Source organism: Silene latifolia, chromosome 6 (genome assembly GCF_048544455.1).
Source record: "Silene latifolia isolate original U9 population chromosome 6, ASM4854445v1, whole genome shotgun sequence".
Classification (NCBI taxonomy): domain Eukaryota; kingdom Viridiplantae; phylum Streptophyta; class Magnoliopsida; order Caryophyllales; family Caryophyllaceae; genus Silene; species Silene latifolia.
The window spans coordinates 93,398,741-93,422,343 of record NC_133531.1 but is presented as its reverse complement, the minus strand read 5'-3'; the positions used below and the strand labels follow the sequence as shown (position 1 = coordinate 93,422,343).

The window sequence follows — 23,603 nt, the reverse complement described above, 5'->3', positions numbered from 1 at the left end:
TCATCTTGATCAAGTAATAGGTCTTGCTTGTTCAAACACTATCCCTTTTATTCACAAAAATCAGAACGGGTCGTACCTAGTACGTTCGGTTCGCCAAAAACAATCCGTCATTTTAATAGTTCTTGTTGTCTTAATCAAACAATTCCACGTCTCATACGTACCTAGTACGAACAGTCCTCGATCTTGTTCAAAACGTCCTTAATTCCGCCGCTCGTTCAGATCATTTGTGGTATCAGAGCTTCGGCTCTTGATCCTTGTTTAACTATGTCGGTGGATTTCAACGAGTCCGAATTCATTCATCAATTACGGTAAGCCTTGAAACATGCTCGTGAAATCAAGAGCGTTGGCAACCTAGAAGAGGAGAACGAATTATTGATGCATTCAAAGCGAGTGATCTTCCTGAATTCGTTGGAGGGGCTGATCCCGAGGCCTATTTGGAGTGGGAACGGAAAATCGATCGTTTGTTCGATTTCAAAGACTTGGATGATGATAAGAGGTGTAGGTTTGCAATTCTGAAATTGAGCAAAGGAGCATCGCTGTGGTATGAGGCGATGAAGGCTAAGAGGGTCCGAGAAGGCAAGGAGAAAATTGATTCTTGGGTGTCCCTAAAACGCAAACTACGGAAAAGGTATGTACCATCGACCCATAGGCTGTCTACTTATCGCAAAATAGCTGATTTTAGACAAGGCAAATTGAGTGTTAGCGAGTATTTAGATGAATTTCAGAATCTTGCTATTATGGGTGAATTGGAGGAAATAGAGGAACAAAAAATTGCTCGATTTTTGCGTGGTTTAAATTATAACATTTCTAGCACGGTTGAGTTATACCAATATTCTGATTTTGATACTCTTGTTGGTCTTTGTCTGAAAGTAGAGTCACAAGGGAAGCCTAAAACATGGGGGAGGTTCGAGTTCAGAATCGAGTGAGCCAAAATCATGGTCTAAACCCGAGTCTAAATTTGTTGGTACTCCTAATAACCAGGCCGTGTCTCATACTTCGACTGGCAGCCCTAAAAACACCGCTGGTCAGTCCTCTAAAACCCCGGGAAAAGAGACTAGTTTGGCTAAGGTTCGATGCTTTAAGTGTCAAGGATTCGGTCATTACCAAAGTGCGTGTCCTAATCAACGAGTTGTGACCTTAAGGGAAGCCTTAGAGTGTCGGGATGAGTTGTTGGCCGAGGAGGAACAAATGGATGAGTTTCTGATTGCTAATGAGAATGAGGAAGGAGAAGAAGAAGTAGAGGGTTATGAGGCACCTAATGTCAATACTAATTTGGTTTTGCGAACTTTGAAAGTTGATTCTAAACAAATTGAGTCGGGACAGCGAAACCAACTGTTTCATACTAATTGTAAGGTGAATGATAGATGGGTGAGTCTAATTATCGATGGAGGGAGTTGTACTAACGTTGCCTCTACTGAAATGGTGTCTAAATTGAGTCTTAAGACCACAAAACATCCTCGTCCTTATGAGTTGCATTGGCTAGATAACAGTAGTAGTGTCAAAGTCACTAAACAAGCCCGTGTGAATTTAACAATGGGTTCGTATGTTGATGAGATTTTGTGTGACGTCATACCCATGGATGCTTGTCATATCTTGTTGGGTCGGCTTTGGCAATTTGATCGGGATGTATTGCATCGGGGACGGTGTAATGAGTATGAATTGAGGTATAAGGGGAAACGAATTATGCTCAAGCCTCTATCACCTCAAAACAACCGTGTTGCTGCTACTAACACGGTTCCCAAGGCTGGTATGTCGTTATTAATTGGAGAACGGGATGTGGAGCGTGCTATTGATGGTGGTGAGCGAGCTTTCTTACTTGTTGCTAAAGAAAATTCGAGTTCTAATGTTGTTTTGCAGGAGCATGGCCGAATTGATAAACTCCTTGTTGAGTTAAGTGATGTATTACCCGATGATTTACCGGCTGGTTTGCCTCCTATTCGGGGCATTGAACATCAAATTGACCTTATTCCGGGCTCATCTCCACCGAATAAGGCTGCCTATCTTTGTACTCTCGAAGAAACAAAGGAACTCCAAAAGCAAAAAGATGAAATGGTATATAAAGACGCCGCATCAAAGGGGAAAGCAATGTTGAAACTCCATGAGCAAGTCCGGGCGAAAATTGAAACCGTGCAAGCTGCCTATTAACACAAGTCTAACAGAAATAGGAAGCGGAGGGTGTTCGGGATTGGAGACTTGGTTTGGGTGCAGTTTAGGAAAGAAAGATTCCCGAGCAAACGCAAGAATAAACTCATGCCTAGAGCGGAAGGTCCTTACAAAATTGTGGGTCGAGTCAACAACAATGCTTACAAGGTTGAACTTCCCGGTGATTATGGTGTTCACGCCACTTTTAATGTTGGTGATCTCTCTCCTTATTTGGATGACGATGGCCTAGCTGAATTGAGGTCAATTCCTTTTCAAGGGGGAGGGGATGATGCGAGTTAGTTGATGGGCTGGACGAGTTGGTTATGAACACTCAAGGGGAAGGTCTGATGTTGGTCCGTAATTTTCAGCCTAGGAACTACAATTATCCTTCTTTTGTTAATTTACTAAGTGTGGAACATGGGAGCTGATGGGAAGGCACGCAAACCAAGGAGGACGGACCAATTTCACGTTTTTAGCTTTACCTTTCAGATTATGTTTTACAATAAAATGTTAGTCTAATTTATGGTTGTCTAAGTTCAATGAATTAGGAGTCTTAATGATTGTAATTAAGTGAAGAGTAAAAGCTTAACTCTTCACTTTGCTTGGCTTTGCACGGCTGCTTGGAGGGCTATATAATGCCTTCATTTGATTGAATAAAATCATCTAAGAAAATTGAGAAAAACACTTGTGTTAAAATCGTTTCTTGCTTAGAAACAAAGCTGGTTTGGTTGAAACGCGATTTCGATTAAACTTTCGAGTTGTAGATCAATAGGTCTTGGTCTCACTCATCTTGATCAAGTAATAGGTCTTGCTTGTTCAAACACTATCCCTTTTATTCACAAAAATCAGAACGGGTCGTACCTAGTACGTTCGGTTCGCCAAAAACAGTCCGTCATTTTAATAGTTCTTGTTGTCTTAATCAAACAATTCCACGTCTACGCGTACGTAGTACGAACAGTCCTCAGTACTGTTCAAAACGTCCTTAATTCCGCTGCTCAGTTCGTATCATTTGTGGTATCAGAGCTTCGGCTCTTGATCCTTGTTTAACTATGTCGGTGGATTTCAACAGTCCAGAATTCATTCATCAATTACGGTAAGCCTTGAAACATGCTCGTGAAACTGAAGAGCGTTGGCAACCTAGAAGAGGAGAACGAATTATTGATGCATTCAAAGCGAGTGATCTTCCTGAATTCGTTGGAGGGGCTGATCCCGAGGCCTATTTGGAGTGGGAACGGAAAATCGATCGTTTGTTCGATTTCAAAGACTTGGATGATGATAAGAGGTGTAGGTTTGCAATTCTGAAATTGAGCAAAGGAGCATCGCTGTGGTATGAGGCGATGAAGGCTAAGAGGGTCCGAGAAGGCAAGGAGAAAATTGATTCTTGGGTGTCCCTAAAACGCAAACTACGGAAAAGGTATGTACCATCGACCCATAGGCTGTCTACTTATCGCAAAATCGCTGATTTTAGACAAGGCAAATTGAGTGTTAGCGAGTATTTAGATGAATTTCAGAATCTTGCTATTATGGGTGAATTGGAGGAAATAGAGGAACAAAAAATTGCTCGATTTTTGCGTGGTTTAAATTATAACATTTCTAGCACGGTTGAGTTATACCAATATTCTGATTTTGATACTCTTGTTGGTCTTTGTCTGAAAGTAGAGTCACAAGGGAAGCCTAAAACATGGGGGAGGTTCGAGTTCAGAATCGAGTGAGCCAAAATCATGGTCTAAACCCGAGTCTAAATTTGTTGGTACTCCTAATAACCAGGCCGTGTCTCATACTTCGACTGGCAGCCCTAAAAACACCGCTGGTCAGTCCTCTAAAACCCCGGGAAAAGAGACTAGTTTGGCTAAGGTTCGATGCTTTAAGTGTCAAGGATTCGGTCATTACCAAAGTGCGTGTCCTAATCAACGAGTTGTGACCTTAAGGGAAGCCTTAGAGTGTCGGGATGAGTTGTTGGCCGAGGAGGAACAAATGGATGAGTTTCTGATTGCTAATGAGAATGAGGAAGGAGAAGAAGAAGTAGAGGGTTATGAGGCACCTAATGTCAATACTAATTTGGTTTTGCGAACTTTGAAAGTTGATTCTAAACAAATTGAGTCGGGACAAATAAACCAACTGTTTCATACTAATTGTAAGGTGAATGATAGATGGGTGAGTCTAATTATCGATGGAGGGAGTTGTACTAACGTTGCCTCTACTGAAATGGTGTCTAAATTGAGTCTTAAGACCACAAAACATCCTCGTCCTTATGAGTTGCATTGGCTAGATAACGAAGTAGTGTCAAAGTCACTAAACAAGCCCGTGTGAATTTAACAATGGGTTCGTATGTTGATGAGATTTTGTGTGACGTCATACCCATGGATGCTTGTCATATCTTGTTGGGTCGGCTTTGGCAATTTGATCGGGATGTATTGCATCGGGGACGGTGTAATGAGTATGAATTGAGGTATAAGGGGAAACGAATTATGCTCAAGCCTCTATCACCTCAAAACAACCGTGTTCTTTGCTACTAACACGGTTCCCAAGGCTGGTATGTCGTTATTAATTGGAGAACGGGATGTGAAGCGTGCTATTGATGGTGGTGAGCGAGCTTTCTTACTTGTTGCTAAAGAAAATTCGAGTTCTAATGTTGTTTTGCAGGAGCATGGCCGAATTGATAAACTCCTTGTTGAGTTAAGTGATGTATTACCCGATGATTTACCGGCTGGTTTGCCTCCTATTCGGGGCATTGAACATCAAATTGACCTTATTCCGGGCTCATCTCCACCGAATAAGGCTGCCTATCTTTGTACTCTTGAAGAAACAAAGGAACTCCAAAAGCAAAAAGATGAAATGGTATATAAAGACGCCGCATCAAAGGGGAAAGCAATGTTGAAACTCCATGAGCAAGTCCTAAAAAATTGAAACCGTGCAAGCTGCCTATTAACACAAGTCTAACAGAAATAGGAAGCGGAGGGTGTTCGGGATTGGAGACTTGGTTTGGGTGCGATTTAGGAAAGAAAGATTCCCGAGCAAACGCAAGAATAAACTCATGCCTAGAGCGGAAGGTCCTTACAAAATTGTGGGTCGAGTCAACAACAATGCTTACAAGGTTGAACTTCCCGGTGATTATGGTGTTCACGCCACTTTTAATGTTGGTGATCTCTCTCCTTATTTGGATGACGATGGCCTAGCTGAATTGAGGTCAATTCCTTTTCAAGGGGAGGGGATGATGCGAGTTAGTTGATGGGTCGGACGAGTTGGTTATGAACACTCAAGGGGAAGGTCGATGTTGGTCCGTAATTTTCACCTAGAACTACAATTATCCTTCTTTTGTTAATTTACTAAGTGTGGAACATGGGAGCTGATGGGAAGGCACGCAAACCAAGGAGGACGGACCAATTTCACGTTTTTAGCTTTACCTTTCAGATTATGTTTTACAATAAAATGTTAGTCTAATTTATGGTTGTCTAAGTTCAATGAATTAGGAGTCTTAATGATTGTAATTAAGTGAAGAGTAAAAGCTTAACTCTTCACTTTGCTTGGCTTTGCACGGCTGCTTGGAGGGCTATATAATGCCTTCATTTGATTGAATAAAATCATCTAAGAAAATTGAGAAAAACACTTGTGTTAAAATCGTTTCTTGCTTAGAAACAAAGCTGGTTTGGTTGAAACGCGATTTCGATTAAACTTTCGAGTTGTAGATCAATAGGTCTTGGTCTCACTCATCTTGATCAAGTAATAGGTCTTGCTTGTTCAAACACTATCCCTTTTATTCACAAAAATCAGAACGGGTCGTACCTAGTACGTTCGGTTCGCCAAAAACAATCCGTCATTTTAATAGTTCTTGTTGTCTTAATCAAACAATTCCACGTCTCATACAGACGTAGTAGTACGAACAGTCCTCGATCTTGTTCAAAACGTCCTTAATTCCGCTTTGCTCGATTCGATCATTTGTGGTATCAGAGCTTCGGCTCTTGATCCTTGTTTAACTATGTCGGTGGATTTCAACAGTCCAGAATTCATTCATCAATTACGGTAATCCTTGAAACATGCTCGTGAAACTGAAGAGCGTTGGCAACCTAGAAGAGGAGAACGAATTATTGATGCATTCAAAGCGAGTGATCTTCCTGAATTCGTTGGAGGGGCTGATCCCGAGGCCTATTTGGAGTGGGAACGGAAAATCGATCGTTTGTTCGATTTCAAAGACTTGGATGATGATAAGAGGTGTAGGTTTGCAATTCTGAAATTGAGCAAAGGAGCATCGCTGTGGTATGAGGCGATGAAGGCTAAGAGGGTCCGAGAAGGCAAGGAGAAAATTGATTCTTGGGTGTCCCTAAAACGCAAACTACGGAAAAGGTATGTACCATCGACCCATAGGCTGTCTACTTATCGCAAAATCGCTGATTTTAGACAAGGCAAATTGAGTGTTAGCGAGTATTTAGATGAATTTCAGAATCTTGCTATTATGGGTGAATTGGAGGAAATAGAGGAACAAAAAATTGCTCGATTTTTGCGTGGTTTAAATTATAACATTTCTAGCACGGTTGAGTTATACCAATATTCTGATTTTGATACTCTTGTTGGTCTTTGTCTGAAAGTAGAGTCACAAGGGAAGCCTAAAACATGGGGGAGGTTCGAGTTCAGAATCGAGTGAGCCAAAATCATGGTCTAAACCCGAGTCTAAATTTGTTGGTACTCCTAATAACCAGGCCGTGTCTCATACTTCGACTGGCAGCCCTAAAAACACCGCTGGTCAGTCCTCTAAAACCCCGGGAAAAGAGACTAGTTTGGCTAAGGTTCGATGCTTTAAGTGTCAAGGATTCGGTCATTACCAAAGTGCGTGTCCTAATCAACGAGTTGTGACCTTAAGGGAAGCCTTAGAGTGTCGGGATGAGTTGTTGGCCGAGGAGGAACAAATGGATGAGTTTCTGATTGCTAATGAGAATGAGGAAGGAGAAGAAGAAGTAGAGGGTTATGAGGCACCTAATGTCAATACTAATTTGGTTTTGCGAACTTTGAAAGTTGATTCTAAACAAATTGAGTCGGGACAAAAAACCAACTGTTTCATACTAATTGTAAGGTGAATGATAGATGGGTGAGTCTAATTATCGATGGAGGGAGTTGTACTAACGTTGCCTCTACTGAAATGGTGTCTAAATTGAGTCTTAAGACCACAAAACATCCTCGTCCTTATGAGTTGCATTGGCTAGATAATGATAGTAGTGTCAAAGTCACTAAACAAGCCCGTGTGAATTTAACAATGGGTTCGTATGTTGATGAGATTTTGTGTGACGTCATACCCATGGATGCTTGTCATATCTTGTTGGGTCGGCTTTGGCAATTTGATCGGGATGTATTGCATCGGGGACGGTGTAATGAGTATGAATTGAGGTATAAGGGGAAACGAATTATGCTCAAGCCTCTATCACCTCAAAACAACCGTGTTGCTGCTACTAACACGGTTCCCAAGGCTGGTATGTCGTTATTAATTGGAGAACGGGATGTGGAGCGTGCTATTGATGGTGGTGAGCGAGCTTTCTTACTTGTTGCTAAAGAAAATTCGAGTTCTAATGTTGTTTTGCAGGAGCATGGCCGAATTGATAAACTCCTTGTTGAGTTAAGTGATGTATTACCCGATGATTTACCGGCTGGTTTGCCTCCTATTCGGGGCATTGAACATCAAATTGACCTTATTCCGGGCTCATCTCCACCGAATAAGGCTGCCTATCTTTGTACTCTCGAAGAAACAAAGGAACTCCAAAAGCAAAAAGATGAAATGGTATATAAAGACGCCGCATCAAAGGGGAAAGCAATGTTGAAACTCCATGAGCAAGTCCGGGCGAAAATTGAAACCGTGCAAGCTGCCTATTAACACAAGTCTAACAGAAATAGGAAGCGGAGGGTGTTCGGGATTGGAGACTTGGTTTGGGTGCAGTTTAGGAAAGAAAGATTCCCGAGCAAACGCAAGAATAAACTCATGCCTAGAGCGGAAGGTCCTTACAAAATTGTGGGTCGAGTCAACAACAATGCTTACAAGGTTGAACTTCCCGGTGATTATGGTGTTCACGCCACTTTTAATGTTGGTGATCTCTCTCCTTATTTGGATGACGATGGCCTAGCTGAATTGAGGTCAATTCCTTTTCAAGGGGGAGGGGATGATGCGAGTTAGTTGATGGGCTGGACGAGTTGGTTATGAACACTCAAGGGGAAGGTCTGATGTTGGTCCGTAATTTTCAGCCTAGGAACTACAATTATCCTTCTTTTGTTAATTTACTAAGTGTGGAACATGGGAGCTAATGGGAAGGCACGCAAACCAAGGAGGACGGACCAATTTCACGTTTTTAGCTTTACCTTTCAGATTATGTTTTACAATAAAATGTTAGTCTAATTTATGGTTGTCTAAGTTCAATGAATTAGGAGTCTTAATGATTGTAATTAAGTGAAGAGTAAAAGCTTAACTCTTCACTTTGCTTGGCTTTGCACGGCTGCTTGGAGGGCTATATAATGCCTTCATTTGATTGAATAAAATAATCTAAGAAAATTGAGAAAAACACTTGTGTTAAAATCGTTTCTTGCTTAGAAACAAAGCTGGTTTGGTTGAAACGCGATTTCGATTAAACTTTCGAGTTGTAGATCAATAGGTCTTGGTCTCACTCATCTTGATCAAGTAATAGGTCTTGCTTGTTCAAACACTATCCCTTTTATTCACAAAAATCAGAACGGGTCGTACCTAGTACGTTCGGTTCGCCAAAAACAGTCCGTCATTTTAATAGTTCTTGTTGTCTTAATCAAACAATTCCACGTCATACAGACCTAGTACGAACAGTCCTCGATCTTTCAAAACGTCCTTAATTCCGCCGCTCGATTCAGATATCATTTGTGGTATCAGAGCTTCGGCTCTTGATCCTTGTTTAACTATGTCGGTGGATTTCAACAGTCCAAAATTCATTCATCAATTACGGTAAGCCTTGAAACATGCTCGTGAAATCAAGAGCGTTGGCAACCTAGAAGAGGAGAACGAATTATTGATGCATTCAAAGCGAGTGATCTTCCTGAATTCGTTGGAGGGGCTGATCCCGAGGCCTATTTGGAGTGGGAACGGAAAATCGATCGTTTGTTCGATTTCAAAGACTTGGATGATGATAAGTGGTGTAGGTTTGCAATTCTGAAATTGAGCAAAGGAGCATCGCTGTGGTATGAGGCGATGAAGGCTAAGAGGGTCCGAGAAGGCAAGGAGAAAATTGATTCTTGGGTGTCCCTAAAACGCAAACTACGGAAAAGGTATGTACCATCGACCCATAGGCTGTCTACTTATCGCAAAATCGCTGATTTTAGACAAGGCAAATTGAGTGTTAGCGAGTATTTAGATGAATTTCAGAATCTTGCTATTATGGGTGAATTGGAGGAAATAGAGGAACAAAAAATTGCTCGATTTTTGCGTGGTTTAAATTATAACATTTCTAGCACGGTTGAGTTATACCAATATTCTGATTTTGATACTCTTGTTGGTCTTTGTCCAAAGTAGAGTCACAAGGGAAGCCTAAAACATGGGGGAGGTTCGAGTTCAGAATCGAGTGAGCCAAAATCATGGTCTAAACCCGAGTCTAAATTTGTTGGTACTCCTAATAACCAGGCCGTGTCTCATACTTCGACTGGCAGCCCTAAAAACACCGCTGGTCAGTCCTCTAAAACCCCGGGAAAAGAGACTAGTTTGGCTAAGGTTCGATGCTTTAAGTGTCAAGGATTCGGTCATTACCAAAGTGCGTGTCCTAATCAACGAGTTGTGACCTTAAGGGAAGCCTTAGAGTGTCGGGATGAGTTGTTGGCCGAGGAGGAACAAATGGATGAGTTTCTGATTGCTAATGAGAATGAGGAAGGAGAAGAAGAAGTAGAGGGTTATGAGGCACCTAATGTCAATACTAATTTGGTTTTGCGAACTTTGAAAGTTGATTCTAAACCAATTGAGTCGGGACAGCGAAACCAACTGTTTCATACTAATTGTAAGGTGAATGATAGATGGGTGAGTCTAATTATCGATGGAGGGAGTTGTACTAACGTTGCCTCTCTTTGAAATGGTGTCTAAATTGAGTCTTAAGACCACAAAACATCCTCGTCCTTATGAGTTGCATTGGCTAGATAACAGTAGTAGTGTCAAAGTCACTAAACAAGCCCGTGTGAATTTAACAATGGGTTCGTATGTTGATGAGATTTTGTGTGACGTCATACCCATGGATGCTTGTCATATCTTGTTGGGTCGGCTTTGGCAATTTGATCGGGATGTATTGCATCGGGGACGGTGTAATGAGTATGAATTGAGGTATAAGGAAAACGAATTATGCTCAAGCCTCTATCACCTCAAAACAACCGTGTTCTTTGCTACTAACACAGTTCCCAAGGCTGGTATGTCGTTATTAATTGGAGAACGGGATGTGGAGCGTGCTATTGATGGTGGTGAGCGAGCTTTCTTACTTGTTGCTAAAGAAAATTCGAGTTCTAATGTTGTTTTGCAGGAGCATGGCCGAATTGATAAACTCCTTGTTGAGTTAAGTGATGTATTACCCGATGATTTACCGGCTGGTTTGCCTCCTATTCGGGGCATTGAACATCAAATTGACCTTATTCCGGGCTCATCTCCACCGAATAAGGCTGCCTATCTTTGTACTCTCGAAGAAACAAAGGAACTCCAAAAGCAAAAAGATGAAATGGTATATAAAGACGCCGCATCAAAGGGGAAAGCAATGTTGAAACTCCATGAGCAAGTCCGGGCGAAAATTGAAACCGTGCAAGCTGCCTATTAACACAAGTCTAACAGAAATAGGAAGCGGAGGGTGTTCGGGATTGGAGACTTGGTTTGGGTGCAGTTTAGGAAAGAAAGATTCCCGAGCAAACGCAAGAATAAACTCATGCCTAGAGCGGAAGGTCCTTACAAAATTGTGGGTCGAGTCAACAACAATGCTTACAAGGTTGAACTTCCCGGTGATTATGGTGTTCACGCCACTTTTAATGTTGGTGATCTCTCTCCTTATTTGGATGACGATGGCCTAGCTGAATTGAGGTCAATTCCTTTTCAAGGGGGAGGGGATGATGCGAGTTAGTTGATGGGCTGGACGAGTTGGTTATGAACACTCAAGGGGAAGGTCTGATGTTGGTCCGTAATTTTCAGCCTAGGAACTACAATTATCCTTCTTTTGTTAATTTACTAAGTGTGGAACATGGGAGCTGATGGGAAGGCACGCAAACCAAGGAGGACGGACCAATTTCACGTTTTTAGCTTTACCTTTCAGATTATGTTTTACAATAAAATGTTAGTCTAATTTATGGTTGTCTAAGTTCAATGAATTAGGAGTCTTAATGATTGTAATTAAGTGAAGAGTAAAAGCTTAACTCTTCACTTTGCTTGGCTTTGCACGGCTGCTTGGAGGGCTATATAATGCCTTCATTTGATTGAATAAAATCATCTAAGAAAATTGAGAAAAACACTTGTGTTAAAATCGTTTCTTGCTTAGAAACAAAACTGGTTTGGTTGAAATGCGATTTCGATTAAACTTTCGAGTTGTAGATCAATAGGTCTTGGTCTCACTCACCTTGATCAAGTAATAGGTCTTGCTTGTTCAAACACTATCCCTTTTATTCACAAAAATCAGAACGGGTCGTACCTAGTACGTTCGGTTCGCCAAAAACAATCCGTCATTTTAATAGTTCTTGTTGTCTTAATCAAACAATTCCAGGTCTGCGCGTACCTAGTAAGAACAGTCCTCAGTACTGTCCAAAACGTCCTTAATTCCGCTGCTCAGTTCGTATCACAACCGTCGATCATAATTTTTTTTCATGTTTTATGATTATATTTGATAAATCCGATAAACCGCAACATAGTTTTTCCGATAATTTTTCGAAATTTTAACCTAAGTTTTTGAACATTATGAGTGTCATGGTATTTTTCCAGAATGTTCATGAGTTTAAATTTCAAATTTTGAATTTATTTGAATTTTTTGTGATTTATTTGGAGTTTATGGCATTTTATTGTAATTTTGAGTCCATTAATGAACAATTTAAAGAAATATAAGTTAATTATAGTCAAATGGTTAGTGGAGACTAATTTTGAGTCCTAAGTTGGTTAGGGTAATTAACTTGTGCATAAATATGATTTTATGTAATTTATTGTGATTTTAAAAGGTTGAATCACGCAAATCCGTAAAAACCGATTAATATACGATATTGGCTCCTTAAAGGCGATTTAGCATAAAATTGGGCATGTTCATACATATTATAATGCTGCATTTTATTTATGGTTGTCATAATTTTATTTTATGTAATTTTTGAATTATGTAATTTTGCTTAGTATGACCTTAGTTTTTAATTGGTATTGCCCGAAATGTATGGGAATATCAATTCGGTTGTAATTTATTGTGATCTCGTATCACCGTTTTGTAATTTAATAGATTTATTTTATTTTAATTACAAATGTATAATAGGAAATTATGTAATTTGTTATGTAATTTAATTATTTCGTTGTTCCTTGAAGACGGTGTCACACAAGAAGGCGATATATAAAGACGGTGTTACCTCGAGATGCGTGCCAAAACCGAAGTTCAAGGGACCAATGGAGTTGGTTTCCGAATATGTAATAGTTAATTAGATTTTCTATTTTAGGAAGGCCATACTAGGATTTTATTTATGCTTTGCATTTTATTTATATGTTGCATGTATCGCTAAATCGCCATAACTAAAACATGCATTATCTTTTTAATCGAGTTTATCGACCGTGTCAATTACAATTATCGTAGTTCACCACTTTAGTTCACTTAAAACGTGATAGATAATAAATTGACATGACCTCTCGCTAAAATAAACAATTGAGACTTAGCCTTACCAAAAAGTAGAAACCATGAAAACCTATTTCGCGAGGGAGTGCACTCGGCCGGTACAAACCTTGTTACGTAGGGGAAGTGGGTGATAAATGTCTATCCACCGAATTCATGTTGATGAGGGTTTCATCGGCTACCCCGTGCCCAAGTTAATGTGAATTTGGATCATGGACACATTTATTCGAAATTTGGATTGAACTCAACAAAAGTATTGATAAGGGTTTCATCGGCTACCCCGTGCCCTTGTCGGATGTGTTTTGGGCTAAAGATAAATGTTAATGTAATTTTATCGACCGAGAGTTCTAAAAGTAGAATCGATTAAAGAGTTAATCCACCGAGTTATATTGATAAGGGTTTCATCGGCTACCCCGTGCCCAAGTTAATATGAATTTGGAGCTCGGAATCATTTATCATAGTTGGTTAGAGGTCACTATGTAAATGCTTTACTTGTTATTTACAAGTATTAATAAAACGATAAATGTTAAGTTTTCCACTATTCCGTTATCATAATGTTCTATTTCTTTACCACAATTCATATACGATATCATTTCGATTTTGATTCAAATCTCGATTAAAACATCGTAACTAAAGACAAATATGAATTTTCTTCTAAAACCTCGAATTATCCAATGTAAGGATCTCTTGTGAAGAGTATAGATAAAAGTTATTCATTATCAAACATGTTTTTGATTCTTGACTAACACATCTACTTACAATGGATTGTTTTTTCATATACTTAATTGAATTAAGTACCTTGAAGCGATAAATTGTTTTGGTAATTAGATTTGTCAGAATTCGTAATTGACCAAAATAACGCAACCACTTCAATGAAAGTTTTAAGACTAAAACGATTGAATTGAAGAGTAGTCTTCATAAGATTCAACTTTGCTTCTCTAAGTAGAAATTCTTTGAAATGAGTGGGAGCATTCTCTTAAACCGTTAAGAAAAGGACGAGGTTCAAGAAGTAAAGATTATAATGGAATTGATACAAGGTAATGTTAAAAGTAAAGTTATTGAGAATAACAATACTAAACCTATCAATCCCGACCGATAAAGTTTCCATTGTCTTAATTGTTGGACGCTAGAAAGGAAACTACCCCAAATTATTGAAGAATCAAAAAGTTAGTTGTGGGACAGCTAATGGGACCTTCTTCTTTAAATGTTTATTTGATTGACATAGATTTTGCTAGTACTACTTCGTCAATATTAGAAACCGATGGTGGTTTTCATCATTGTATTTGATGCATAGGATGATTAGAATATGACGACTAGCAACAATGATGTCGAGAGATAGAGTCATTGTGTACTTAATCTAGTTTAGGGTTTATATTTATATCTTAATTATGACTATTAAGTGAATAAACTCTAAATAAGAATATAAACTTGTTAAGATACAAAAGAGGTTTCACTTTTGTGACCCTATACACCATGATTTGATGTATGGCTAGCCCATTATCAAGGTGAATATATTCTAAACCAAACTAGAATGATATATCATGTAGATGATGCAAGACTCAAGTTGGTAACCCAAGATTGAACCTTAGATTTTGGAATGATGAACGCAAAGAGTTATCAAGTACTCTTGAAACCATTAGATCTTATGGTATATGCGTATCTTGTATTCAAAGCAAGATGTCTCGTGCCTTTTGGTTGAAAAGGAGATCGAGGTTGTAAATCATTGATCCAAAGTAGGTTGATCATTTTCTTTTACCATCAATTTAAGTTGACATCAATATGTTTACTTAATAAGGTAAAAGGAGAAATCTTTGAAGAAGTTCAAAGAATTCCATGAACCACGATCTAGTCGTGATGGGATTATCAAAGTGAAGACTTTGATATAAGCCAAAGGAAATGTGATATAGTATCACAAATTAATCTCTCTTAGCACGCATTATGGGATAATGTATGGTTGGATAAAGAAATCAAACGCTATTCGATATGGTTTGGACTTCAATCAAGTTATTTTGAGTTACTTGATCCTTTTGGGGATTTTATCATTTTGTCTAAATTATTTTTCCACTAAATCTAAAACAAGTCATATGAGATATGAAATGGTAGGGTACCATGTTTGTAAGTTTTCAAAATAAACAAATGCTCATTTTTCCTTATTATAATCACGAGTACAACGGGTTTGTGGCTCGTGAAGCTGTCTTTCTAAAATACAAGTTTATTTCTAGAAGACAGAGTGGGAGAAATTAATCAAAGAGCCACAAAGAATGTTATGTCGCAAGAAACTGGTCTTTCTTGGCTACATGAGACGTTTTGTGTAAAACGTTGTTTCGCAGAAACCTAGGAGGTTAAAGTCATCACTTGTTGAAGATGATGAATTAGTGTTAATTTTAAGAAAGTAAAGAGCTAACAACTTACAAAGAAATTGTTTGATTCAAGTTGATTACTTCTGGAAAGTAATGAACATATGACTTACATGAGAGTGTTTAAGTCACAACTCAACACAAGGCTTAGAGCCATGAAAATCCGAAATAAAAGGCTTGATTAGTGACAAAGGGTTTTGCACTAATAAAGAGAGATTTTAAAGCTTGATTAGTTGCAAAGGGTTTTGCACTAGTTGAAATGCTTAAGTCTATTTGGATATTCTTAGGGATTGTGTTTCATTATGATGATATACATATAGCAAGTGAATCTAAAACCCACTTCTTCAATTAGAAGGAATGTATTCAATACATGTTATGAGTTTTATAGATTCTTACAATCCTAAGATAATGTGCAACTTAAGAGAAGGTCTTAAGTATGACATCAATGAGTTGGAATCAATGATTTGATCATGGTATAAAACTTTTCTCGATAAGTCGAGAAGTTGTGTTTATACATGGAGTTTAGTGGGAGTTATGGAAATTTTAATTAGTCTTATATGTGGATGACATATTGATCATTGGGAATGATTTAAGACTTGGAGAAATATAATACATCTTTAATATCCAGATTTATGGAGATAAATCCACATGATATTAGCGTCAAATAAGAAGTCTTATGTTAATAAGATTCATGATTAGTTCAATCAAGTTGAACATATTTGATTGATTCCCTTTGCTTCCGCTGCCGAATCAATTAAATAAGATATGATGTATAACACTTCATATACTTTAAGTATGATGAATTGTTTCAAATCGAATTTAGGTAATAATTACCAAGTAAGCCATAAAGATTACCCTTAAGTGCTTGCAGAAGCATTAAGGATGTAATGCAAAGTGTTTTTGAAGCAATTTTGTGTAAGGGTGTTACACAAGTGACAATTGACAATTGAGATTGCGCATGGTTTCCGACAAAACCATAATCAAAACACATTAGGATGGTTAAGATACCATTGTGGCTATGTTATTTAAGAAATAGATTTTCTAGAATCGTTCTAGACAATAAAGAACAATGAGAAATATTTACAACGGAAATTGAGTACACTTGCAATCATGGGATGTGCAAGAAGGATGAGTCCCGAACACTGTGAAAACAGTGGGAGCTATTCTAAGGCTAGAAGGCCTATGTCTTGATTGGATCTCGACACGTACTCAGAAAGTTTTGTAATGCAAATGTATACATTACAAAGGAAAACGAGTATGTAGTAAGGTTGAGTAAGGTACAAGAAGTTGATAAAACCTAATAACCAAAGCCTTCTCATAGGCTTAACATGATGAGTCATGTTATTTCAATTGAATTGAGATAAACAACTACATTCAAGATCAAACTGGATTATAGAATATGAAGTAGTAATCAATTATTGACTACTCATATGATAATCACATTTGTCGTTCGAGTTTTTTAAATCTAAAAAACTCCTTTTATACCTTGTTACAGCCAAACGGGTTGTAGAGACAATTGAACCCCGTTAAAGTGAACTCGTATTAACATAGTATTCGCCCATAGTCACTTGTATGAGGTGACGTCTCGAAGTGACTATAGTGTGATGCGATTGATGGCAAGTTCAGTGCCATACAGTCATGTGAGATGACTAGTCGATCACATAGGCAGTCTGTTAGGAACATTTTGTCGGGCCTTATGACCGCTTATAGAGTTCTGGCAAATTTATATAGCCTGGTCGTGGCAAGAGCTACTATAGTATTCTAATGAGTCGATTCTTTTGACTAAAGACTGTTCGTCTAAGATGACACAGTTTCAGATTAGCTTTGATTTATGTTACTACGACCTTCGTAAATGGGATCAAATGGGCATATTTTGGGTTATGATGGTTGTGGCTAGTCTAAGGGAATAAGTGCGATAGGAATTGTCCACCCCTTTGTCAGGGTTAAAACAATATCTCAGGGCCACTCGAGCAGCAATGAACTGGAAATGCGTGGCCACGCTCGGAAGGTATCCAGAGTGGATAATTCCGGTCAATCAGTTATTCTCCAGATCGAGGAAACCACTCTCGATATGATCACTTGCAAGTACGACCTGAAAGACACCTTGCATTGAGTGGGAGATAGTAATAGGACATGAGAATTGGTGACGCACACTTGTCGAGGACAAGTGGGAGATTGTTGGAATATGTGTCCTCCGACAATAATGCGATCACAACTGTCGATCATGATGATCACATGTTTAAGTCTCATTTTAAAGAATACAATTGGGAAGTATTTTTACTGTCAACTGGTCCACACATATCGGTAATGATTGGCTGACTAGAGTTTGACATTACTGTCGTGCGACGGTGGTGATCAGTTGATCCCCTTAGGTCATACCTAAAGGGTAACACTCTTAATTGATTATTTAATTGATCGTATGACGATACGTGTTAATTAAATTACTTAAAATTGACGGACGATTTTGGATGTAATATTTACGTATCTCATTATAATTCGATTAAATAAGATACGGTCTAAGTGATCGAATTATTTTATTACTTAGATGAAATTATTGTTTAAGGAAACAATTGCATTTGAATGAATAATTTATTATAAATACAAGATGTTGTGATTTATAATTGGTAAATTATTTTGGTTCAAGTAATTATGAATTACTAAGTCGATTTTGTATATGACGTATTTTTATTAATGCGTTGATTTTTAATATGTTAAAAATACATAACAATTTTACATGTCATGTAACATGTGACAAATTGACAAAGATAAAATGGAGTCCATTTTATCCCATTTGGACCTAAATATTGGGGTGGTTTAGGATTAATATTGTGTTGATTTATTAAGTGGAAAACATGATCATTATTCCTAATACTAGCCATGCACACCTTGTGCCTCTTGTGAAGAGCACCTTGCCCATGCATTGGCCTCTTCCACCCCCACCATACCCGGTTTTTCTAGTAAAAGAGACCAAGGATTTTCTCTTTTATTTTTACCATTCACACTACATCAAATGTTAAGAATTATTCATTCATTCATATATCTAAAATAAGAGTTTTAGAGAGATAAAAAATTCTTCCTCCTTTCTCCCTTCTCTTAACCGAATTTAAGAGAGCCAAAGAAATATTTTGGGTCATTTTTATTTAAATTAATATTGTTCTAGTAATAATAATATTAATTTTATTAAGTGGTTACCTTGGGTATTATTCCTTGGGAGGGATTCTATACTTGAATCCTTGTTCTTCCATTTTAGGAGTGCTCAAGAACAAGTAAGAAGGAGATCTTACTTGTGCCCATTAATCCGAAATCTTCAATGTAAGATGATGATTTCTTCCTTATTCCTTTTATTGTTTGCATGCATAAGATCAACATTTAATTTTATGACTAAATTAATTAGCAACATATATGAATATGTTAAGTAATGAGATATAGATTTCTAACAGTAAGGTGCTTTTCAGTGGATTGAGGGGCAGACCCGGGAAGTAACCCTGGCGCATCATGATACGGTTGACTGTGAGGTTGGCAAACGGGTCACAATCAAAGGGTGTTGATTCATCAGTTATGGCATTCACAGCTTGGAATCCCCACATTTTATTATCATCTTCCTCAATGGTCTGGGAGGCTATTCCCTTTCTCATGACAGCTTTGATCGGGGAAGCAGGAATTGTGATTGTTTTCCCGTTGAAGGGGACCCTGATTTCCTGGTGGAGAGTTGAGGTAACTGCCTTGACGGCGTGGATCCAGGGATGTCCCAGGAGCATATTGAAGGAGGCGTCGATGTCGACCACCTGAAAACTGGTTTGTCTTTCTAGTGGCCCAGTTGCGACAGTCAGAGTGATGAGCCCCGCGACCCTACGACGAGTGCCGTCGTAGGCGCGTACTCCTTGGTTCGTTGGGACCAAATCGGCTTCCTTAATACCCATCTTGTGAGCAGTCTTGAGGGGAATGACATTTACCGCGGATCCGTCATCTACAAGGACCATGGGCACATTCTTCTTGAGACATTATACGGTGATGTACAGGGCAAGGCTATGATTGGCTCCGAAGGGAGGGATATCTTCGTCAAAAAAGACGACTGGGTTGTTCAAATCAGGGGCGTCCCTTGTCATATGTGCCACTATTTCTTCAGGGGAAGAGGTGGAGGGCATGGTTAGTTTTCCCAAAGCCAGTAGCAAAGCCTATCGATGCTCAAAGGACGTTGCGATCAGTTGCCAGATTGAGATCTCGGCTTTTGTCTTCTGAAGCTATTTGAGGATTGAATTCTTAGAAGCCCTCGGTTGAGTGTCTAATTCCGGGATGGCTTGGTCATTCGTTGTTGGAACGACCGTTGGATTGTTCGGGTTCTGATAGGGGCGTCCAGACCGGGTAAGGTGGCCGATCTCTTTCGCCCGTTTCTCTTTTTCTGGGACAAGTTAGACATCTTCAACGTCGTCTCTCCAGATGCCGTTGATTTCAGGATCTCGAAGGCACCTTGGAGGGGTATTCCTTGGTGAGTAGTTTTTGTGAGGGTAATTTTTGTGGGGTTGATTATTGTGGGGTTGATTATTGTGAGGTTGATTATTGTGAGGTGCATGCCAGAATGGTCGCGGGAGCAATCCGTCCTGGTGTGGATAGTTTTGGGCGCTTGGGGGATTCTCCCTCGGGCGTGGTGGTGGAGGATTGAAGATAAGTCGACGGTAGGCATCGTCAAGTCGGGTGATCCTCTCGGAGAGACTGGCTATGGCTTCCTCAACCTGTTGGAACATGGTGAGCATAGTGGCGGCACTGAACACGAATACCCCGTCCGAGGGATCTTTCTCAAAGGCATTCACCTCGTCATCAACTGGCAGGATGAGGTGTGAGCAGTCTAGAGTTGGCTCATCGTCGGAGATAGCGTGGATTCCCAGAGGGTTTGTTTTGTTGTTTGGCTTAGTCGGCGGGGGTAAAGGCAAATCCCCTTTCTCAATCATGTCTTGGATGATGTGTTTGAGTTTGAAGCAGGTTTCAGTATCATGTCCCTTTCCTTGATGGTACTGACAATAAGCATTGGGGTTCCAGAAGCGGGATTTCTTAGCATCGGCCGGATCCGGGGTGCGTCCGATTGGTCGTAATTTTCCCTGATCCATGAGCCTCTTCAGAGCACTTGCATAAGTTGACCCTATATTAGTGAACACTCTCCGGGGGCGCTCAACTCTCTTAGCAGATGGTTCAACGAGGTTGACCTCATCGATTTTGTTTGTTTGGCCGTAAGGGCGAGATCCGGTCGAGGTGGATCCTTGGTAGCCTCTGCCAGTAGTCTTGGCCAAGACACCCTTCCGGAGGTCATCTTCAATGCGCGTCCCCAGAATTTGCAGATCCTGGAAGGTCTTAATATTTTGATACCTCAGTAAGTTGGCATATACTGGGCGGAGATTGTTGACGAACTTTTTCACCAAAGTTGATTCACTCGGTTTACTGACCAATTGAGTACTTACCGTCCTCCAACGGGTTAAGAACTCGGTGAACCCTTCCTTATCTTTCTGGGTTAGAACCTCAAGAGTACGGGTATTGGCTTGGATTTCAACATTGTCGGCGTATTGTTTGGCGAATTCGACTGCGACCTCATCCCAAGTAGTAAGGTTTTTCCGATCAAGGGAGTAGTACCACTGGCGAGGGATCGGTTCCAAAGAGGACGGAAAGATCCGGGTGAAAAGTTACTGTTTGACCCCTTTAATGGCCATGTAGTCTTTGAAGGCACGGATATGATTGAGAGGGTCCTCCACTCCTTTGAACTTAGGTACACCAGTTAGGGTAAATTTGTCGGGTAATTGATCCCCAACAGGTTCAAACCTTCGGTTGTTCTCAAGATGGATATTGTTACCCCGGGCTAGGAGCTGTTCTTCCAAGAGCTTTAGCCTCTTCTCAGTTTCAGTCAGAGGTGGAGCATTATGTTCTCCAGTTTCCTTGTTCTACAGGGCGTCGATACGGGTCTCGACGCGATCCAGGGTGACCTTAAGAGCGGTAAGCAGGCTGGCTAGCTGACCAGTCGTGACATCTCTGTTGTTATCATTGTCGTTGTTGTTGACAGACGAAGTTGAAGACGGGGCCATGGCTCTGAGGCAGAAAAATGGCTCACATTACAACTCAATTCGACACGGTTCAAAGACTGAACGCAGACAACGCAAAGGATGAGACAAAGATCAGACTCAACAAGACGAGGGTGACCGTGTATGGTTCCTCGGTGCTGACTCAATTTATGACGTGACGGTGTTGACCGAACTTTTAACATGAGCCCAACATAGCGGCGTGACGCCATTGGATGGGTCTCGTGGTCAGATGACTCATAAGTAAAGACCCATAAGTACGTTTGCTTCGACTCGATAGACACGAGGCGGAATCGGAATAGTGGACTGAAGTTTTCGAAAATAGGAATTTTCAAAAAGATTCATTCGTCGCTCTATGGACGGCTTCCGAAGATAGAGATCTCCGCAAGTCGGTCAGTTGAAAGGGTTGTCTTAAGTTTATTTGCAAAAGACGGTTCGATTTTGAATCAGCTCGGAAAATAATGTATTGTCTCCCAAGTCGGTTTTTTGAAATTCAAAATTGTATGTTTTGAAAATCGGGTTTGAAATGTTTGAAGAGGTCTCGGGGACGGTGCATGGTCCTCGGGATCTCGAAAGTGTCTCGAGAAAAGGGTGTGTGCTTTTCTCGGGTTTTGAAAGAGCCATTGTCGGGGCGAAACGGGTTAAAATCCGTGTCCAGACGCGGCGATTATAACGGCGTAAAAAGGTGATTTGAAATGGTTTTAAAAAACCGAGTTTGAAAATCGTCATTACGACGGCCTAAAAAGGCGTGTTGAAATGGGTATAAAAACCGGGTTTGAAAATCGTCATTACGACGGCCTAGAAAGGCGTGTTGAAATGGTTATAAAAGCCGGGGTTGAAAATCGTCATTACGACGGCCTAGAAAGGCGTGTTGAAATGGTTATAAAAACGGGTTTGAAAATCGTCATTACGACGGCCTAGAAAGGCGTGTTGAAATGGTTATAAAAACCGGGTTTGAAAATCGTCATTACGACGGCCTAGAAAGGCGTGAAACGGTCGGCGAAAGACCGAGGTTTGAAACGGCCATTATAACGGCGCAAAAGGGTGTTTTTAAAGTTTTGAAAGTGACACGGAAGGACTTATGATCAAGTATCACATAAGCACTCACAGTTCATTATATTATGCATTATGCTGACACGGGTTTTGGCTTAAGAGGGTGGGTTACACACCATGCAATCAAACCCCGATTTGCGAGAGGGATACCAATCCAAACAAAATGTGTAAGGAGGGTGCCCTAGCCTCGTGCTCGAAAGTGATGAAAGCTCTTTGACGAAACAGAAATGTGTAACGTCAATGGTATGCTTGACTCAATCGGTATTCGAAACGCGGGGATGAGAAAACTCACGCCGACGAGACGAGCCAATTGGTCGAAAAGGGTTAGGTTGTGGGCCCGGACAAGGAACCCGACCGTGACCATAATATCAATTAATGCATTCTAACCAAGACCTAGTTCGAGTCTCACCATCTAGAGATCACAAAGACGTAAGTGCCCTAGTTTTCCCTAGCGGAGTCGCCAATCTGTGGACATGGCCCACCTGCAAGCCCAGCCGATCTGTGGACATACAGCGGTCTTTTGAAAGCCACGCTCGGCGGCGTAAAAATGCTTTCGACCGGATCGTTTTAGATCGGTCGGTTTCGTCTCGGTAAGGGTCTCGAAACGATTAGAGATGTTCGGAGTCGCCACCAAGAATTTGTGGGATGCTTGGAACCCGTTCGAATTCCACTTTATACCTCGGTCAAATCGAAGCACAAAGCAGCGTTTGACATAGGTACTAAAGATAAGGAAATCCTCCCTCTTTAGCATCCTATCTCTAGAATGACTCTCGTACGCCCTGGATAAGGTCGTCCACTATCCAAAGTTTCTGAGTAAGTGTAGATACCTCATTTCTGCACCTCTCGCAAACCACCCGGTGATGATTGGGTCGCATGTTTGGTACGCGGAACGATTTGTGACAGTTCGTAAGTTTATCGTCAAGTGATCGCTCAAATATTAATGTCTACCTCTTAATTGTCATCCGCGCGCCGATACGGTCGTTTTGGCAGTAATTAGAGTACATTTGGAGTCCGGGCCTAAAACCGTCTTCATTTTCTGATAACCGTTAAATCCCGAGTCAGAATGTTCTGGAATGTTCCGGATATTTCTATTCCATATTTTAATAAATATTTCACAATCTTTAATCTTTAGTAAATAATTTCCCGTAATATTCATACAAAATATTAAGGAAAACCGAATTATCTCT

At 40.1% G+C, this 23,603-nt stretch overlaps 3 protein-coding genes across 3 annotated transcripts; all 3 read left to right on the top strand.

Annotated features, from left to right (window-relative positions):
* Positions 1 to 551: 551 nt before the first annotated feature.
* On the top strand, positions 552 to 2,145 carry LOC141588363 (uncharacterized). The gene is made up of 2 exons (XM_074409809.1): positions 552 to 904; positions 1,008 to 2,145. Exons 1-2 carry the CDS (start codon positions 552 to 554, stop codon positions 2,143 to 2,145), a joined length of 1,491 nt encoding a protein of 496 aa, XP_074265910.1.
* A 5,128-nt stretch (positions 2,146 to 7,273) lies between these two features.
* On the top strand, positions 7,274 to 7,999 carry LOC141588362 (uncharacterized). The gene has a single exon (XM_074409808.1). It carries the CDS (start codon positions 7,274 to 7,276, stop codon positions 7,997 to 7,999), a length of 726 nt encoding a protein of 241 aa, XP_074265909.1.
* Positions 8,000 to 10,313: 2,314 nt separating this feature from the next.
* Positions 10,314 to 11,222, top strand: LOC141588361 (uncharacterized). The gene is made up of 2 exons (XM_074409807.1): positions 10,314 to 10,832; positions 10,989 to 11,222. Exons 1-2 carry the CDS (start codon positions 10,314 to 10,316, stop codon positions 11,220 to 11,222), a joined length of 753 nt encoding a protein of 250 aa, XP_074265908.1.
* Positions 11,223 to 23,603: the final 12,381 nt, after the last annotated feature.

Excerpts from the sequence above, each read along its gene's own strand:
- LOC141588363 (XM_074409809.1), top strand. The coding sequence starts at position 552 with ATGAAGGCTAAGAGGGTCCGAGAAGGCAAGGAGAAAATTGATTCTTGG. Across the intron at positions 905-1,007 it reads AAGCCTAAAACATGGGGGAG|CCCTAAAAACACCGCTGGTC; the intron begins GTTCGAGTTCAG and ends TTCGACTGGCAG.
- LOC141588362 (XM_074409808.1), top strand. The coding sequence starts at position 7,274 with ATGGTGTCTAAATTGAGTCTTAAGACCACAAAACATCCTCGTCCTTAT.
- LOC141588361 (XM_074409807.1), top strand. The coding sequence starts at position 10,314 with ATGGGTTCGTATGTTGATGAGATTTTGTGTGACGTCATACCCATGGAT. Across the intron at positions 10,833-10,988 it reads AAAAGCAAAAAGATGAAATG|TTTAGGAAAGAAAGATTCCC; the intron begins GTATATAAAGAC and ends GTTTGGGTGCAG.